General features: G+C 38.2%; 2 protein-coding genes across 10 annotated transcripts in view; one reads left to right on the top strand and one right to left on the bottom strand.

Annotated features, from left to right (window-relative positions):
- CROT (carnitine O-octanoyltransferase) overlaps positions 1–2,130 on the top strand; it is a 32,499-nt gene extending 30,369 nt beyond the window's left edge. For all 3 annotated transcript variants that reach the window (XM_074192909.1, XM_074192908.1, XM_074192910.1), the window contains exon 18: positions 1,118–2,130. In XM_074192909.1, the coding sequence (XP_074049010.1) occupies positions 1,118–1,238 (121 nt within the window). In that variant the 3' untranslated portion in view covers positions 1,239–2,130. The remainder of the gene's footprint in view (positions 1–1,117) is intronic.
- A 3,854-nt stretch (positions 2,131–5,984) lies between these two features.
- The window catches only part of LOC141492535 (phosphatidylcholine translocator ABCB4), a 112,898-nt gene continuing 98,899 nt past the window's right edge, over positions 5,985–19,983 (bottom strand). For 3 of the 7 annotated variants that reach the window (XM_074192903.1, XM_074192904.1, XM_074192906.1), the window contains 4 exons: positions 15,954–16,151; positions 10,948–11,154; positions 6,388–6,534; positions 5,989–6,264 (listed from right to left, as the gene is read on the bottom strand). In XM_074192903.1, the coding sequence (XP_074049004.1) occupies positions 6,058–6,264; positions 6,388–6,534; positions 10,948–11,154; positions 15,954–16,151 (759 nt within the window). In that variant the 3' untranslated portion in view covers positions 5,989–6,057. Of the gene's footprint in view, positions 6,265–6,387; positions 6,535–10,947; positions 11,155–15,953; positions 16,152–19,983 lie in introns of those variants that run through there. The other 4 variants (XM_074192900.1, XM_074192902.1, XM_074192901.1 and 1 more) reach the window with 3 other exon arrangements.

Below are 19,983 nucleotides of genomic sequence, written 5' to 3'. Positions count from 1 at the left end.
CTTGAAGGTAGCCAGGAAACAGAGGAGTGGAAATGAAGAGGGACAGTTTTTTAGGGGACAGCCAGTAAAAACATTTGAAGTCATGGAGTAGGAAAAGCAAGGAGGCTACTGTCACTGGATTAAAGAGTAGGTCTCAGAGAATAAGTTGTAAGAAGACTAGAAAGGTAGAGATGGGGCAAGTCTTTATAGACTTTTGAAAGGCAAACAGAATTTTATATTTTCATTAAGTAATTGAATTTGTTGTCTGGAATTTATTGACTGGGAGGGTTGATATAGTCAGCTCTGTATTTTAGGAAGCTCAGTTTGATAGATTTTATCTAGCCATGCTGTCCCTATCCTATGCTTATGAAGGTAATTTTTAAACTTTAAATTTACCACTATTAAATTTCATCTTGCTAGATTTGGCTCATTAGGCTAGCTCTTTGATCTTTTTGTCTCTTAACTGGCATCAAACATTCATCAGTCTTTTAAGCTTTATATGATATTTCATCTATCCCTTTGTCTGATCATGGGACTCACATTCATTTACAGATGGGAAGTTACCCTCAGGATTGGGGAGTGCATAGTAAGTTAGGGTCCAGAGAGGCAATCGGGGTAACAGGCAGGTCAACAATAGAACAGAGGAGAGGCTGATAGGCCATGGGAGGTGTCAGTGTCTGGAGACAAGAGTCTACAAGAGATAAAATGAAAGTAGAACATAACATAGGACATAATAGATTGGATATGCGCTGTCAGATTGAGGAATTGGGAGTGACACCTACATCACAAGCCTGACTGATGCAGAGGATGGTGATGCTCTCTTGGTTTCTTATGGTACAAGATTATCTAGGTCACATTAGGTTTGGCTTTCTGGTTGATTGGGAAGGAGGAGAAGAAAATATGATGGTTAGGCAAGATATATTCTGATGAAAGAAAAGGAGGAATAGGGGAAAAGTGTAGAGCAATCATGGGAGGAGTTGTTAACGGGAGAATTCCTGCCCTTAAAGATTTTATCACTCTGTTTACATGGAGTATGTAGGTGTAGAATATAGGGCTAGAGAGGATTTCCTCAGACAATACAATTGAGAGACTTTGGGGATGTGATTTTGTGTAACATTTACATATTTCTACCAAACAGATTTCTCGTGGCCTGTACTGCTTGGAAATCATGTGCAGAGACAGATGCGGAAAAGCTGGTTAGGGTGATATTCCAGTGTTTCCAAGATATGATACACTTGACCAACACTGCCCAGCTTTAGAGATGATACTGAATTAAGTCCATACCAAAATATATTGTTAAAGGTGTTCTCGACAGGAAATTGGACTGTTCGGAAGATCTTGAATGTTGTAATAATTAAGAATGTTGTAGTAATTAAGAGAAATCTGTCAACATTATCCTCCCTGGTACTTCTGTGGTAGTACTTGACAGCACAGCCTCTAAGCTGAAAGTAATGCTTGCAGCTGCAAAATAGTATTAAGCTCTGCAATGGGTAATCATGTGCTTCTGCAGTGTAAATCCATCCCCCCCTTTTTTTTTTTAGTTTTTTTGCAAGGCAGTGGGGTTAAGTGGCTTGCCCAAGGCCACACAGCTAGGTAATTATCAAGTGTCTGAGGCTGGATTTGAACTCAGGTACTCCTGACTCCAGGGCTGGTGCTCTATCCACTGTGTCACCTAGCCACCCCCTAAATCCATCCATTTTCATACTGCAAAACTGTTGACTAATATTGACATCTGTATAAAAACACCAGCACCGGCATATTCTACCTGGTCATTGTTTGATTTTTAGGTTCCATCTTCTGTGCACTTTATCCCCTTCTAGCTGCCGAAGGGCTTGACGAGTACATTCAGAGGCTCAACTGCCTAAAATTCTTGCCTTCCATTTCCACTGTTGAGAGAGGCTTGGCACAGACTGACCATGTGTGAGGGAAGCAACCACTAGAAGCTAATCATTTTCTTAGAAAAACCAAACTTTGGAGAACCACAAAACTGCTTTGTAGCCAGATGGTTGATGCTAAAGAAATAATGTGTATCTAACAAAATAGCTTATCATGTATTGCTGCTTCATGAATGTAAGTGCAAATCACTTGATATAAAGTTAGTTCTTAAATTGTTGTGAAAGCTTAAATAATAAAATCTCTCAGGATCTTTCACTTTGTTTGCTTTTTGATCATTTCTTTTCTCTGTACAACTTTGTAGTTTACAATCAGAAAATAAAACTTATTGAATCATCTGTCTTAGTGCAATTTCAATGAATTTTGAAGGATTTCATTGCTTTATCACAGAATAAGATTTTCAGCATACATGATGTTGCTGCCATTTTCAGACTTTGGAAATGGTTCACCCTGATTTTGGTAACATTTGAGAATACCACTTCTCTGTTTCTTCTGATTCATCTACTAGAACTGAAGTAAGTTTGAGTCCCAAGTCTGTGTTGGAAGTGGTCATCTGGACTTTGCTTGAAGACTTCCAAGGAGGGGAAGTTCATCAGGTCCCTAGGAAGCCCATTCACTATTGCACAGCTATAATTGTTAGGAAGATTTTCCTGACATCAAGTCTAAATTTGCTTCTTTTTAACTCATCTTTTACCCCTGTTCTACTTACTGGGACCAACCAAAACTACTTTAAATGTTCTGTTCCTAAAAGATGGCATTTAGAATCAAACACAATATTGTAGTTGCAGTGTGATTAGGGGCAGAATATGGTAGGACCATTCTCTTCATCATTCTGGTCACTTTCTCTCAGTTAAGCCTAAAATTAAAAACAGATTTTCTGGCTATCATTTCATACTGCTGACCCATTGACTTTGCAGTCCACTAATCTTACCATCCATTTTTGTCAGTTGATCTTTTATCGAGATATGCCATCCCCTGTCTTATACTTATGAAATTGATTTTTTTTAACCTGGATTCAAAACTTTACATTTATCTCACTGTTAAATTTCATCTTAGTAAATTTGGCCCAGGGAGCTTGTGACTCTTTTTTTTTGGGGGGGGGGTATCTTAAGTGGCAACAAACATGCTCTCCTTCAGCCTATCATCCTTATCTTTGTCTGCTCAGAGGACCCAGGACAAGTATATATATATATATATATCATAAATATCTGGCAAGAGTGGGAGAAACACAATTGCCTTAGGGTCAAGGAAGGCCACCAGAAAGTTAGTTGTTTCTTTGTTTGTTTTTACTAGTGGGGTAGAGGCATAGTATAATAGGAGAACATTGAATTTGGGATCAGAGGACCTGCCTTTGAATCCTAGTTCTCCTGGGATTACTACTTACATGATTGACCAAGCAATCTCTCTTTCCTCAACTGTAAATCAAGGTTGGGCACTTTAAAGAAGCAAGAGTATTACATAGGAATTACAAGGGAAAAAAACCAAGAATATCATCCTTGATCACTAGCACTAGGCTAAATTATCCAGAAATGATGGACTAAAGAATGTTTGAATGCCATCTTTCCTGTTTCTTTTCTTTGTCCTCCCTCTTTTCCTCCCTCTATCCTCTTCTTTTTCCTAGAATAGGAAGTTCCCTTCCTAGCCTGATACCTTATTTCCTAGGAAATCTGGGTTTATTTTTGTTTGGTACCCTACCTGGATAGTTACCTTTGATATCTTCTTTCAGCCATGTACTTATCATTTATTTTATTTATTATTATTATTATTATTATTATTATTATTATTTTGTAGAATATGAGGCTGGTCTCTAACCTTGGGTTCTCAGGCAGGAAATTCTTTACTTATCTGCTTAGGTCAGGATGCCTCCAGCAGCAAGGGGAGAAAGCCATAGGGGTATTCCCTTTCTGCTGATCTTGGGACCCAGTTACCATGGCAATTTATAAACAAGAAGGGAAGGAGAAGAAAGGAAAGGAGAAAAGGAAAAGAGGGGAAGGGAGGAAAGAAGGGAATGGAAGGTTAGAAAGCACCAAGAGGAAAACTTGGAGCCCTACTGACTACTGCAGCCTTAAGGAATTTGAGGTTTCAGCTTGGTTATTAAGGTCCCCTGAGTGGAAGCAGTTTGGAAAACTAATGTCTTGACCAGACCCACCTTTAACTTGCTCAGTTCAAATTTGTGCCTTGAGAAAAAAATGTCTGAGTTTCCCTACAAATGGAAGAAAAAGATTCCAGCAGAATTTGGTAACCAAATTCTGGACTGGAAGGTCTCTTTAAGAATCTGGCAAGTTGCAACCTTAGCATTCTGGGGTTTTCTATTCATTTCTTTTGAATCTTTTTTTGAAGAGAGAGAGAGAGCAAGTGACACAATGCAAATATGAATGCATGAATCTGAAGCAAAAAAAAAAGTGTGTGTTTACTATTATATACATCCATCATTGGGGGAGGGTGAAAACAGTGTGATAGAGGGATAGCTGTGGAGTATAGTCAGAAGCCACACAGGCTTTTGGAGGCAGGAGATCTGGGTTTAAATCCTGTTCTTGAACCTATTGACCTTAAAGGAAGCCACTTCTTAAGCTCCCTAACCTCAGTTTTCTCATTTGTAAAAAAGAGGAGGTTGGACTTGGTGGCCTTTTGGCTTTAGATCTATTTTCCATAGATTTCAAAGACTATGTTTCAATAGAATGTAAGGGCAGGGAGGGAGGTAGAGATTATTTCTGTTTTGGCCTTGGCAGTTCTTAGGATATTGCCTGTCACAAAGCCTGTACCTAATGCTTCTTGTTTGATTTTAAAATGGAAATAAATGTATGAACAAATTTTTATTCTGTAAAAATAGCCTGAAAAACTTTAAATAAGTAGAGATTAAAATCTTGGTCAACTGTAACATGATGTCATGGAAAAAAATGAAGATTAGGAGTCAGCAACTCTGCCACTTACTACTTGTGTGACCTTTTTCATTTAGAAAATGAAGGAGTTATACTAGATGGCCTTTCTGGTCCCTTCCAGTTCTAACTCTATGATCTTAGGTCTATGAAAACTTTGCATTGTCATTTCATACCTTCTGTTCTGCAAGAACAGCTGTTCTCCACTTAGGAATTTATTGTTCCTTTACACTTTGCCAGGAGATTTCAGAAAAGATTTTGGTCCACATAAGAAAAAAAGACCAAAACTTCCTAGTAAGTCTTCAGTAACAGAGACTGCATGATCACTTATCAAGTTGGCCAGTTAGAAGTTACTGTGATGTGAATGGACAAGAAAAGGTCTCCACAGAACAAGAGAGAGAGAACCTCTGTGACATACTTTTGGAGAGAACACGATGGGATGGGCAGGCATCAATGACTTGCAGTCTGAATCGCTGGTGGAAACTTCCATATCAATGAGATTACAGCTTCTTTTGAATGCCAGTGTTGTCAAGAGTATGTTTGCCCAATTTACTCTTATCCTTATTACGTTTCCTTACATTTTGCCCAGTGATACCAGCTACCAGTCAACTGTCAGCAACATCCAAGAAACCTGAAAAACTTAGGTTCATGTCTCTTATGTCCTAAGTAGGAGGGGCAGTAATACTGAATTGGGGGGAAAACTCAAAAGAGGCAAGGCCCACAAGAAATCCTAATCTGATCACTACAGCAAAGTAGATACCACTGTCCCCTACTCCCATTGTTTTCATACAATAATAATCTTCCCCATTACTGGCAAGTTCTTCTGAGTCAGAGAGCCTGGGTTCAGCTATTCACTACCTGAGTGATCTTAGTGTTAACCTTTCTAGCCTTCAGTTTCTTCATCTTTGAAATGGTTGTAGTGAGGGGAGGAGTAGCCTTGAACTAACTATATGAGTTCTAAGGTCCCTTCTCACTCTTAAGTCCTATAAACTTTTGATTTTCTTTTCTGAGTGTTTATAATAGACTAGGTAATAAGGCTGGGTTACAATATCACATTTCATCTGTGAATGTGATTCATCAGGACACGAACCCTCCCCCCCCCAACTTCTTTAGGTTTTAAGGTATTTCTTTAAATCAGATCCCTACTATCAATTTCATAAAAAATAAAACAGATTTACTAGTGCTACCAGAGTTTATCTGCAGCAAGATATGCCTAACTTGTGACCACTTATCAGAACTTGTAGTTCCAGACAAAAAATAGTGAAATAGTGTGTACGTTTATTTCTAAGAAGTGCAAAATAACAAGAGTTCATAAGTTCTGTGTCCCAGTCTGAACGCTGACCAGTGAAAAATAGATGCCTTTCTGAGCCAGCAGCTGTTGGTGTGTTCCTTGTTCTTTGACCTTGCCATTCTGAAATACTACAATAAGGTCGGCATTCTGGATGGTAGAGAGGCGATGAGCGATCACAATACAGGTACGACCTTCTCTGGCCTTGTCCAGGGCTTCTTGAACCATCTGCCAGTAAATAAACGTAAGATATTTTTAGGAATTCAGAATTGATTCTCTTCTTGTTTTCTTTCAGTTTACTCACAGAGATGACTTTTGATAAATATGAATAGAGAAAATAGTAGCCTCTACCTTTTCACTTTCTGTATCCAGTGCTGATGTGGCCTCATCCAACAACAGGATTTGAGGGTGTCTGATGAGGGCTCGAGCAATAGCAATGCGCTGTTTCTGACCCCCTGAGAGCTGGGTCCCTTTGTCTCCCACCCTGGTTTCATATTTCTGAAAGAACATTTTGAATAGATAACTACAGAAGATAGGGAATTTCAATCTAACTTAGAAAAAGTTTGCTGCATCATAGTAAACTTTAGCTCTAGTTAATTCTTCAAAGAAAAAAGATTGTAGAAGAAAAAGTATTATAGATATACAGATGAATACAGGAATGGTTTTGATTTTGGGGAATTTTTTTCTCCACCAATTAAGAAATTAATTTTAAAAATTAAATCATAATGCTTAGATTAGATTAAAAAGTAAATATCTTTAACTCTTAGTCAAAAATCTCCAAGATTTTAGATGATAAATTCACAGTGTCATAGTAATGATAAATTCGAAGCTGTCTGGCTTTATTATTATTTATTGGGAACACTTAAGTGCTTGCTCTATGAGCATTGTGGTGCCTGTGAATACATAGTTAGTTATGGTATACATCCTGCTCTCAAGGAGCTAATAGTCTAACAGGAAGGAGAGAATTTCAAGTGCTTTGAGGAAATTTGAGGAGGAAGAAATCACTTTTCCTTGGGGAAATAGGGATAGAAAAGGAGGCAGAGGCAATCAGAAAATCTGAGGATTCAAAGGGGCTTCAGAAGCTAGCAAGTCCAGCCCACACCTGACAAGGTGCTCAAAGACCTGGAGTGAGAGGGCACCTACTTCCTCCTAAAGCAGCCCATTCTACATTAGGATAATTCCAATGGGAAGTTCTTTCTTGCATCAAACCTAACTCTACCTAACTGAGGCCAGGCTTAGGATGAATCCTTCTCCCATCATCTAACCCTTCACATCCTTGAAGGCAGCTATCATGGCTTCCCCTAAAATTTGTCTTTTCCAGGTTAAAGGAATTGTCAGTACCTTTAAACTGCTTTCATATGACACAGACTCAAGGTCCTTCCTCATCCTGGTTGCTCTTATTTGGATACTCTGTAGCTTAGCAATATTCTTAAATTGTAATGTCCACAGTGGATCACAAGGCTCTTGATGTAATCTTATCAGGGCAGAGTAGAATGCACATATCTCCCTACTTCTGTTCATTCTCCCATACTGCCCCCTTCCATTGTTGACTCAGTGAGCTTTCAGTTCGCTAAAACTCCCAGACCCTTTTCAGGCCAAGTTTTTTTGATCCCAAGCAAAAGAATTTCAAAGTATCCCTATTCGGTATCTAAGTAATAGTATCAGCATCTGAATTTGGCCATGAAAGAAGCAGGAGACAAGAGAAACTTGGAGTTAGAATACTTTAAGACATGGAAACAAGTCAAAGTAAGGCCTAAGACATGCTAACTTTAAGATTCCTCTTTGGGATAACAATCTTGCTGACTTCACTCCCCTCTCATTTACTCTGCTTCTTTGTGTTCCTTGTCTTCACTGTAAACATTCGTGATTTAGATTGCTCCCTATTCTCCTAGCAAACACTATTTCATTCTTGCTGGTTTTCTGCAGTCTTGCCCCAGTACTTGGCTCCTTAAATAATTCCTGCTTCTTTACCCTTAACTTCTTTGCCCTTCACTGTCCACCAGTTCTGACTCCCTGACCTTCAATACCAGTTAAGTCCTTCTGACCACTCACCTCTATTATTATCAATTAACTACTCTTGAACTGTTGACTTATTATGAGAAAAATAAGGAAACTTGTTCAGCAAGGCCACTACAAATTGATGTTCACTAATAGCAGTTGGACTTTCTCCACTACACAGAAGTCCTCAGAACTGCCAGTTAGAGATTCTTTATCCCATTACCCACAAGGCTATATTCCAAACCTTTTTTTCTTCAGCTCAAGACTCAACTTCACCTTTCCAGCTTTAGTGAAGTTATTGAAACCATCAGATCCCAAACTCCCCTCTCCACCTCCTCCTCACTTAGTTGGGGTGGCACTCCTCTTCTGAAGTCTTAGAGTCCATAGCAGGCTTCCTTCTTGCTTGAGCTAACTCTGAACAATTTGTACCTTTGTTCTCATTTCCTCCCAAAGTTTTTTTCCTGTGACCTTGCTCTATGAATCACCCCCCCTCTCATGCATCTTCATTTTGTTCTCCAATGGCTTCTTCCCATGATGCCAAAGTATGCATAGGTTTCTGTTTTCTGAGGAGAGCAAAATAAGCACTACTCGTCACCCCCCCCCCCCCCACCTGACCACTTAAGAGCTTATGGTAGACCAATGTGTCTTCTCTATGGGAGCACTTTGTGAAAAGGAACCAGGACTGGAAGTTAAGAAACCTTACAATATTCTGACTTTGGCACTAGGTATGGCATCCAGACATATCATTTTCTTGCTTTGAACTTCAGATTGCTTATGTTTATATAAGGAGGGTTTGAGGACTAGACAATAACATGCTGGTATTGATAGTTCAAAGGAATTCAACCCTCTCACTATGGTGAGACTTATCATCTTTGAGCCAGAAAGGAACTTGTTTTAGATCTGAGTGTTCTTAGTAGGATACACATAGCCCATGAGAGGTTGAATGAGAAGGAGAGCAGATTGCATGAGCTAAACAGCAGCAGCAGATGTGAGGGTGTGGCATCCCTGGCCCCATTTGGGACTTCAGCAGCCAAGCTAGAAAGAATTGGGGAGAAATTAAATAGGAGAAATTCAGTGGAGGTTAAGCAGCATGTGGGAAAGGAGAGATTAGGGTTCCCATGAGACCTTAGCAACATCTGAAGACTAAAGAGTTAAACTGTGGTGTACTCTGTTTGCTAGAGAAAGGAGGATTGCTCTGGTGTGTTATGGAAAACACTCAGTCCTTTCTGCTTTCTCCTCCCTTCTGGAAAGAATAACTGATTTTCACCTGACTAATTTCCCCTATTCCTTCTTTACTCCATCACACTGGAGTTTGGAGATTTACTTAACCATGACTTTTAGCCTAGATGCAATAGAATGACCTTTGAAGCTGGATGCAGCTTTCTGCTGTTGTGTGGAGTTTATATCAGAAGGAAAGTTGTAGCATAATCGTAATAGCTCAGAGCCTCCAGTTAGGAAAATTTCTAATTTCTATCCTACTCTGAAGTTTTATGAATCTCTACTAACCCTTGGTCTCCATGTTTGAGACAGAATCAACACTTAAGTGAAAGAAACATGCTGAATTTATTAGTATCTATTCCTGGCCTGGCCTGGCATGGGGAAAAGAAGTTGAAAAGTACAGAACTTTCTCTTTGGAAATTTTCCTTTAGTGCTTGAAAAGGTGAGAATAAATAATTGCTTCAGATGATGGCAGAGCCCAATGCACCCCCACCTCAATTTCTGCTGCAACTTATCCCTCCTTTTCCATTTTTTTTGAGTTATTGCCCATTGTCACAGATCTGCTTAAGTCATGGGCAAGGCAGGGCAGGGCAGGGGATGCCTCTACTGTTGAGCACAACAAAGCTTAACTCTTACAGTCCTTATTCCTCCTTCCTCTCACTTGGTCTTTCTATGACTGTGGATCCCATTAAAAAATTCCCGAGGGCTGTCTTCTGGCTCACAGATCATTTTCATTCCAAATTGCTTTCAAGACTGTGAGGGATTATAATGATGATTAACTGTGAAAGATTTGGCTACTATAATCGATACAATGATCCATGACAGCAAAGAACTCCATGATGGACAATGCTGTCCACCTCCAGAGGGAGAATTGATGAACCCTTGAGTATGAATTGAAGTGTAAATTTCTACTTACTTTATTTTTATTGCCTTTAAAAATATTCTAATGTAAAAACGTTTTTCATGATTTCACTTTTATAATTGTTATCATGTTTGTCTTTTTAATGAGTTGGGAAGGGGTGAGAAGAAGGGAGAGAATTTGGAACTCAAAATTTAAAAGAAAAGAATATTAATTTTTTTTGTAAAAATTGAAATGTTTTGAGAAGGAATGATTTGTCCCTCTAAACTGTAAATTCCAGGATGCAAGTTAGTTCTCCAACTTCCATTATACTGTACTACCAACCAGGTGATTGTGGAAAGGGTTTTATAAATGCAAAGGGTAAAAAACATGTAAGCTATGGCAGGTTTGGACCTCTACACAGACTCCACATTTGCAATTCTTTCCTTCCTCAGTGTGCACTCTCTTAGTTCTCTTAAACCTTTCCATCCAGTCCACAATGCTTCTATTTACTTATATGTTTACTTGTTGCATCCTCCCAATAAACTGTAACCTCCTTGAGGTCAAGAAATGTTTCAGTTCTGTTTTTGAAGCCACAGGTCCCAACACGATGCCTGGTATATAATAAGAGGTGCTTAATAAATATTGGCTAAATTGTAGCAGATTGGATCCTCTTTCTTTTGCTCTACCGCCACAGATAATAGTTACAAGATTCAATCTTGCATCCTACTTCTCTAAGATAATTAGTTTACAATAATTGCTATTAGATTTGGATACTATCTATACTTCAGGAGAATGGTTGGTATTACCATTTACAATTCAATTTTAACTGCCCAAGTAACTGTCAGGTCACTTACTTCTGGTAGTGTTTCAATGAAAGGATGAATATTGGCAGCTTTGGCTGCTTTCACAATCTCTTCTTGTGATACCACCCGGCTGTTGTTTCCATAGGCGATGTTCTCTGCAATACTAGAGTCAAACAAGATGGGCTCTTGAGACACGATGCCAAGCTGAGCCCGGAGCCACTGCACATTAAGCTTCTTGGTTTCTTGACCATCCAGAAGCTGTAAACAAGAACCCACACGTGGGAAGAAAAATTGAGCATAATTCAAAATAAGCTATTTTTAAAATTTGGAAATAGATTGCCTCTTGCAATTGTCCTCACTCTGTTATCACTTGTCTGAATCTCTACTAAAGATGTTCAGCATAAAGGATGATGTGAGGACCCATAGAGGTAATACAGTACAATTCCCTTACTTAACAGATGAAGAAACAGAAATTCATAGAAATTAAGAAACTTGCCAAATGTCACAAAGGTTGAGATCAGAGATTTCATGCTGGAAAGGAATTCCAAGACAATGACTTTACATCAGATGAGAGACTAAGACCCAAAGAAGTATAAATGACCTGCCCAAAGTCACACAAGTTTATCAGCTAGAAGAGATCTTGGAAGGGCATCTACTCCATCACCTTCACTTTACAGATTTGGGGTAGGTACAAAGATACGTGCATGGCGACACAAGTGAGCTGCAAAGCTAGGAGTGGAAGCCTGTTCTCCTAACTCCAACTCCAGAGGGCTATCCCCTTCACCAGCCAAGTTCAGACAAGAACTCTTCCTCTGCTATTAAAGCCCTGTTTCCCCCCCCCACACACACACACCTTATCTCTATTGTATTATCCATATGACTGTTTCAAAGAATACAGGTAAGCAAAAAGTTGACTGTGGATGATTTTCTTCGATAGAATTTTAAAGGTCAGGAGTTCTTCCCAAGGTCACATTAATTAGATGCAATTAGAGCCAGATACAATTCTCAGTGATCTTGATTCTTAGTCTGGCACAGTTTTTCCTTACACCATTTAGTTAGGCTACTTCCTGATTTGGCTTTTGCAATACTCATTTTTTATTTTTCTGTTTGTTTTTATGATAATCTTCCTGTTCCTGATATATGAGAAAACTAGAAGTGGAAGTGGGGCAAATTTTTTTTCTCTTTCTTTAAAAAAATGTTTTTAAATTTATTTAAGACAATGGGGGTTAAATGACTTGCCCAAGGTCACAAAGCTGGGTAATTAAGTGTCCAAGGTCAAATTTGAACTCAGGTCCTCCTCATTCCAGAGTCAGTGCTGTATCCACTGCACCACCTAGCTGCCCCCTAAAGTATTTTTTTAAGAAGACACAAAAAAAGGGCAGCTAGGTGGTACAGTGGATACAGCACTGGCCTTGGAGCCAGGAGTACTCGAGTTCAAATCCGGCCTCGGACACTTAATAATTACCTAGCCATGTGGCCTTGGGCAAGCCACTTAACCCCATTGCCTTGCAAAAACTTAAAAAAAAGACACAAAAAGGCCACAATGTGTTATTTGGGTAAGGTACATATAGTATTTAAGTATTTATGAGCACATGAGCAATTGATAGCTACACTAAGACTATAAGAATAATGGCACTATTTTCACTAGCCAAAGGGCACACAAACAAACTGAGGGCACTAGGTGAGGTGGAAACTGCTTCCTTGGAGGATGGAAGCCACCCTGAAGCTTCTCAGGCTAAGTCTATCACAATCACCTTTTATTTGTTCTCTCAGAATCCAGTTTCACCCAGCTACCAAATTGATATGCCTATGACATGTCACTCCTCTATTCAAGATGTTTTGGAATTCAAAGTCCTTGCAAACTCTCTCCAGACTATCTTTTGAGAATGCCATTTTAGCACAACTGGTGGATATCCCATTATCTCTCTGTTCCTTCATTCAGGGTGCTCTTCATGCTGGAGAACTCTCCCTCCTTACTGCTGCTCCTTGGAATCCCAAGCATCCTGCTCTCTTAGTGCCTCTTTACTTATCTTGTGTATCAACTCCCTTTTGATCATTTTTGTTCTGCCTTTTCCATAGTGTTGGTCGCTCTTCTTTATGAAGTTCGGCTTTCTCTCGGTTGTTAACCATCTTCATCCCAAACAAAAGTCATATCCGTCTTTTGTTCTTCCTTTTCCCCCAATATAATTAAAATGTTCTCTTTATTGACCTTAACTTCCTTCAACATTGGCAGTTCATGTTGAACTTCAATATTCCTGACATTTTTAAAGGACCGTGTCACATCTTTAGCTGTCCTTGCTTCCCCTTCTGCACATTTCTTTTTTTTAATCTGTTAAATTAAGTCCACATATCCAATCAACTGCCAGATCTTGTTGTTTTTATTTCTATAATATCTCTCATGTATCTTCACCTTTCCATTCACAGGCAATATCCTAGCAGGTCCTTGTCATATCTTGCCTAGACTGTTACCTCCTATATACTCCTTATCTCAAGCCTCTCCCCATTTTCCACACAACTGCCAAAGTGATTTTCCCAATGAACAAAACTGATCATGTCATCCCTTTAGTAAATACATTTAAGGGCCTTCCTATTGACTCTAAAATGAAATATAAATTTCCTTATTTATCCATTCTCTGCCAAGAATGTAAAATGCTAACCACAGTCAGGATTTTTAGCCCTAAGTTCTACTATTCAAAGTAGCCAACTTTTTGATTAAGCCAATTTCCCTAGTTTTTATAAACAACAATCCTTTTTTTTAACCTAAAATTTGTCCACCAAGCCCAGGGATCCCACTCCTAGGTCAGTGACAGAAAGAAAGACCCTATATATATACCATAATATTCATAGAAGAATTCTTTTAAAGCAAAAATCTGAAAACAAGTCAGGGGTGCCCATCCAATGGAAAACGGTGAACAAACTATGGTATGTGAATGTTATGCCATATTATTGTGCCATAAGAAACAATAGATATTATGAATTTACAGGAATATATGAAGACATAAGAACTGATGCAGAATTCAAAAAAATAAAACCAAGAGAATGATCTGCACAATGATTTACAATAATATAAATGAAAACAAAATAAAAATGATATTCAGAATCAGATTGAATGCAATGGCTAATCTTGATTCCAGCGGATTGATGATGAAACATGCTCTCTTTCACTGAAGAGTTTGGGGATTTTAAGTATAGAATGTGGTCATTGTTTTTGTGGCTGGTGTTACCTGCCTTTCTTTATTAAAACTGGATTCACGGGGAGGTTTACTGGGAAATGATGATATAAAAAAATGAAAAAGCATTAATAAAATTTTCCCTAAATATCCTCAAAGTAATCAGTATGCATTTTAATTGTGTGCTCAATAAACACTGCTTCTTTTAGGGAAAGAATGGCATTTGTTTCAGTTGCTAGGGACATCTAGCAAGACCCATTATTGTTACAGTTGAAAGTTCCCATGACTCTTGGAACATGCATTTTTGGGAATAAATATAAATGTGTGTGTGAGAGAAGGCTTGTTAACAACATGTTAACAATTGTGGGAGATGATTGAAGATTATTGGTACCATATTTCCCCATGATTAAAACACACCCTGTTTTGAAAAATTTGGGGGTCTAAAAACTGGAAGCATCTTATACAGTGGCTATAGATTTTTTTACTTGAATTTACTGCCTTTTGAGCTTTTTGTCTTTGTGCTCATTGTTTCACATGTTACTGGAATATTAAGTTTTTGTCACATTCTGCCCAGAAATGGCTTAGAAAAAAATTTTTGTCCAGTGCTGAATTCAAGTTCAATGTGCTCTAGTTTGCAAAAGTGAATGGCAATCATGCTGCTGAATGTCAGTTTTGTCCTCCAATTGATAAAAACAATCTGAGGCTGGCTACAGGGAAGAAAGAACCCTACTGAAAACACCCTGGCTTTGAAGAAGGTCATGAGAGGCAAGACAGCCAAATGGTTTTGTTTTTTTTTTTTAAGGTTTTTGCAAGGCAAATGGGGTTAAGTGGCTTGCCCAAGGCCACATAGCTAGTAACTATTAAGTGTCTGCCCAGGTACTCCTGACTCCAAGGCCGGTGCTTTATCCACTGTGCCACCTAACTGCCCCCAAATGGCTTGATTTAAAGAGGGACTTGGAGAAATGAATTGAAGAGCAAAGGGTCATTGGAATTCCTGTGTCCATAAAGATGGTTCAGCATGAGGCAAGAAGAATTGCTGATGAAAACAGAAGTGACTGATTTCAAAGGAGGACATATTTGGTGCTTCAGGTTCATGAAACAGAGTGGACCAAGTATATGTTCATGCACCAGATTTTCCCAAAAGATGCCTGAAAGTCATGAGCAGGTCTTTGAATTTCATGATGAATAAAACTTGAGTTCAATAACTGTATGTAATACATTTTTTTCAAAGTTTGGGCCCCCAAATTAAGGTACACCTTATATACATGGAGAAATATGGTAAATACCCATCTCAGAGTTTCCTCAAAAAATATCAGAATTTTGCTCTTATTTTCCCTTTTTCAAGACTTTCCTTAAGAACATAAAATTTTGACAACTGCCTATGCTTCTCTGAAAAGGTAAATTGTTCCCATCTCCCTGCACCTTATTGCACTCCCAAGGACACAGTGCCTTCAGGTGGCCCTTTGGATATAGTAACTTCCTTGTAGAGACCTAATATGCTTTCCTTTTTATTTTTTGGGTGATATGCAACTTTTAATTCTTTATATGTTATGATATTCCATAACTTAGAGCCACAATACTGATGATGAAAAAGGGATTTGTTTCAGTGAGAAACCTGAAGTAAATAAAAGCACTGCATAATTTTCCAAAGGCAGTCCATCCCATTCTCTTGTTACTATACAATTCTGGTATCAGTTTATCATCCATCTTCAATGTTTGCCGGATATAAATTTGCCAATTCTATGGGTTGTCCATCTAACTGTATAACATTAAGGATTCTATGTGATTCCCCCCTCCCCGGATATTTAGGTATGTTCAACTTAACTTTATTAAAATAGACAAAAATCTATCTAGGCAACTTATGTGAGTTGAGAATAGTTCACTTACCACCTTTCCAACTAGGGGATCATAGAATCTCTCCAGCAGTTGCACCACTGTACTCTTCCCACAGCCACTGCTGCCCACAAGAGCCAGGGTCTGACCCTTCTTCACTTCTAGGGTCAGGCCTTGAAGCACAGGAACATTTGGCCGGGTGGGATAGTTGAACACAACTTCATTAAATGACACATTTCCTTCAAACTTATCCTAAAATCAAAATGAAAGAAATAATGCACTGATCATTATTTGAACAAGGTGTGCTTCATGGAACTTTACAGAAGGCTATTGGGTACAGATATAAATTTCATATATAATATATATTCCTGGTACCATATAAAATCTTATATAGAAACACTGATATATAAAATACTGATAAATATACTTCAAACTATATTGAGATTCATATGCCATAGGTCTTTTTAGGAAAATTCAATTTTTGCTCATTTTGAACAGTTTTAAATTTGTAGGATTTTTATAATTGAAAGAGTCCATAGAGATCCAACACCACTCATTCTGTGTGTGTGTGTGTGTGTGTGTGTGTGTGTGTGTGTGTGTGTGTGTGTTTGTGGTGGAATGAGGAAACTGAAGACCAGAGAGGTTAAGATCTCCTGTTCAAGGTCACATAGGTAAGTGGCAGAGCTGGAATTTGAATCAAGATCTTTTTTTTGCAAGACAATGGGGTTTAAGTGACTTGCTCAAGGTCACACAGCTAGGTAATTAGTAAGTGTCTGAGGTCAAATTTGAACTTGGGTCCAGCAGACTCCAGGGCTGGTGCTCTATTAACTGCACCACTTAGCTGCCCCTGAATCAAGGTCTTTCGATTCCAAGTCTGTAACTCTGCATCACATCATGCAAAAAATGTTACCCTAAAACAATGTTAACCAATTTTAGCATTTTTAATCACAGATTTATGTCAGAAAATGGAGAGTTGTGTTAAAAAAACCCACCAATGTGTATGCACAAAGAACTTATAAATAAACTTAAATTTTAAAGACAACATGGGTAAAAGATAGGACCTGGGGCAGGTAATGAAGAATGAATACAAAAGAATAGCATGGTTCTGATGAAATAGTATCAGGAGTGCAAGGAATGCTAAGGGCAAAAAAGGGTGAATTACTTTTTCTTCCTCCCTCTCTACCTTCCTTCCCTCCTTCCTCCTTCCTTCTTCCCTCCTTTCTCTCTCTCTCTCTCTCTCTCTCTCTCTCTCTCTCTCTCTCTCTCTCTCTCATCTTTCCTTCCTTCCTTCCTTTCTTTTTTCTAAGTTGAAGAAAAGAGGAGGATCAAAGAAGGAAGAATTCTGCCTATGGTGGAAGGGGTAATAATAATGGACAATTAACAAAAGGTAGAACTATTCATAACTCATGTGCTTCTGTTTTCTCTACCAAGGTAAATATTTGACCTGGAAAGAACAAAACAAAGAACTAATAGGGAGCTGAAATTCAAGATAAGCAGAGACAAAGTAAGGAAGCTCCTTTGATGAACTCAAGTAAACCAGTCAAGAGGAACTATAGCTCAAAATCCTGAAAGAATTGGCAGATGTATGAGCCATTGTACATGATCTTGGAAAAATCACAGATTATGGGAAAGATGCCATATCTTTAAATGAGGGAGAGGGGGACTGCATGATTTCTAAGTTCCATTCCAGCTTTAAACCCTATGATTCTATTATTATGGAACAGAATAAATGTCCATAATTTCCAAAAAAAGGAAGACTGAAGTTGGCAGGCTATCTATAGAACAATTAACTCACTGACATCAATACCTAGCATTATCTTGGGTTAATGAGCATTTATAAATGGTAGTGTTTCATCCCAGGCAAATCTTGACTAACTATCCTTTTATCTTTTTTTTCTGATGAAGCTATTAGTCTAGTAGATGAGAGGAATTTAGAGCTGAAATTTACCTAAATTTTTGCAAGCATTTGACAAAGTCTGTTATTCTTTCTTGTTCTTTTGGACAAAGTGAAGAGATCTGGGTTTAGACAATGAGTCAGTTAGATAGATTTCAAACTGGTTGAAGAGCCAGATACAAAGAATTGTTAGTAAAGGTTCAATGTTAAGTTGAAAGGAGGTTTTCTGTTGATGTGCCTCAAGAATCTCCTTTGGCCATGTGCTCTTTAATATTTTTAGCGATTCTTTGAATATATATATATATATATATATATATATATATACCATGCTTATCAAATTTTCCAATGACACAAATCTCAAAAGAATAGCTAATATACCCATTGATAGTAATGATTCAAAAATATCAAGAGACTAGAATTATTAGGTACAATCTAAGAAAATCAAATTTAATAGAGATAATGTAAACTCATACTTGCATTTAAAATGTTATATATGTATAGTATGGAAAAAATATGGTTAGACTAAAGTTCATCTGGAAAAGATCTGGAAGTTTGGTTGTTTTTTTTTTAGGTTTTTTTTTTTGTAAGGCAAATGGGGTTAAGTGGCTTGCCCAAGGCCACACAGCTAGGTCATTATTGTGTCTGAGACCGGATTTAAACCCAGGTACTCCTGACTCCAGGGCCGGTGCTTTATCCACTACGCCACCTAGCCACCCCTGGAGTTTTCAGTGGATTATAAATTCAGGATCAATTGTTATGATATGGCAATCCAAAAAATTTTAAGTTACATTAAGAGAAGCATAGTATCTAGAAGGAGAGAGGTGAGGACACTGCTGTTGCCCCACACCTAGTATCCTCTCTAGTATTATGTGCTGTCAAATTCATTTCAAGTATCCTGTTCAGTTCTGAGCACCACATTTTATCAAGAACATTGAAAAACAGGAGAGTGTCCAGAGAAGTGTTCCCAAGGAAGAACAAATTATACTACAAGAAAAATCAGTTCAGGGACTGGGCTAAATTTTGCCTGGAGAACAGATGAGTTCCAAGGGCTATAGACACAAAAGAGATGACTTAGGTTCTATATTCAAGTTTCTGAAGGATTGTCAAATGGGAGATTGGAAGATTGTCACATATTTTGGCTCTAGAAGTAGGAATGAAAACTATAGGCTGGCAATCAGAGCTATTCAAAAAGGAGAATAGTCTGTATCAGATGGCAGTGGACTCCTCCTTAGTCAAGAGTTTCTAGCAAAAGCTGGAGATCACTTCTTTGGGAGGTTGTAGAGAGGATGAATTGAACTCCATGGCCTCTGAGGTTCTTCCCAGTAATGAGATTCTGTGATTCTACAAGTCTTATCTTGTTTCTGAGATGAAACCATGTAGTAATTATCTTGTCTTGGTTTTATTCAAAGGTTTTAGGATTTTTTAAGCAAGTACTTTTGACTTTATCTTCAGGCTTCCAGATTTTCCCTGAAGTGATTCCATGGAGCCATGCAGTAGGAGAGGAGTCAAGAATTACCTCATAGCTTCTGGTAAGCAAGTCTTCCTCATCTTTCTTTGAGGTAGTGTTTTAGTCAGGATCACAGAATCTCAAGAAGGAACTTCAGACACTATCACTCAACCTATGACCCTGTAGAAATCCTTTCTGTAAACTTTTGAAAAGTAGTTATCCAGTCTAACAATCTCAGTACCATGGTAACACTTTGGGACCCCTGTAAGGGTTAGTAACATTTTCTTTATGGGAAACTAAAAGTACTTCTCAATTTGCTTCTTCTTAGCTCCAGGGTCAATTAAAATAAAGTTTTCTCCTTCTCCACATAAGAGACCTTCAAATATTTTAAGATAGTACTTATGTTCCCCCCTCCAAGGTTTCTCTTTTCTAGGCCACAGATCCCTTTCTTTCAAACCATCCTCATGAGGCATAGTTTAATAGTCCACTTACCATCCTGGTGATTCATCTTTGAACATGTTCCAGCTTTTAAATAATCTTCCTAAACTATGTCTTCTTACACTATAAATCTCTCCACAGAAAATCAAACATGTGTGGAGCTACCAATAACTATGTTTAGTTAATACAAACAGATGAGTCTTGATTCATTTGTCCATAATAATGATGAACAATTTTATGAAAATAATTCACTTTCAAAATGTGCCTGTCCTTTGCTTTAGATAGGAAACTTTCAGAAAAAAACT

Source organism: Macrotis lagotis, chromosome 7 (assembly GCF_037893015.1).
Source record: "Macrotis lagotis isolate mMagLag1 chromosome 7, bilby.v1.9.chrom.fasta, whole genome shotgun sequence".
Classification (NCBI taxonomy): Eukaryota; Metazoa; Chordata; class Mammalia; order Peramelemorphia; family Peramelidae; genus Macrotis; species Macrotis lagotis.
Note: the sequence above shows the minus strand (reverse complement) of the source record. Positions and strands in the feature narration are given on the sequence as shown.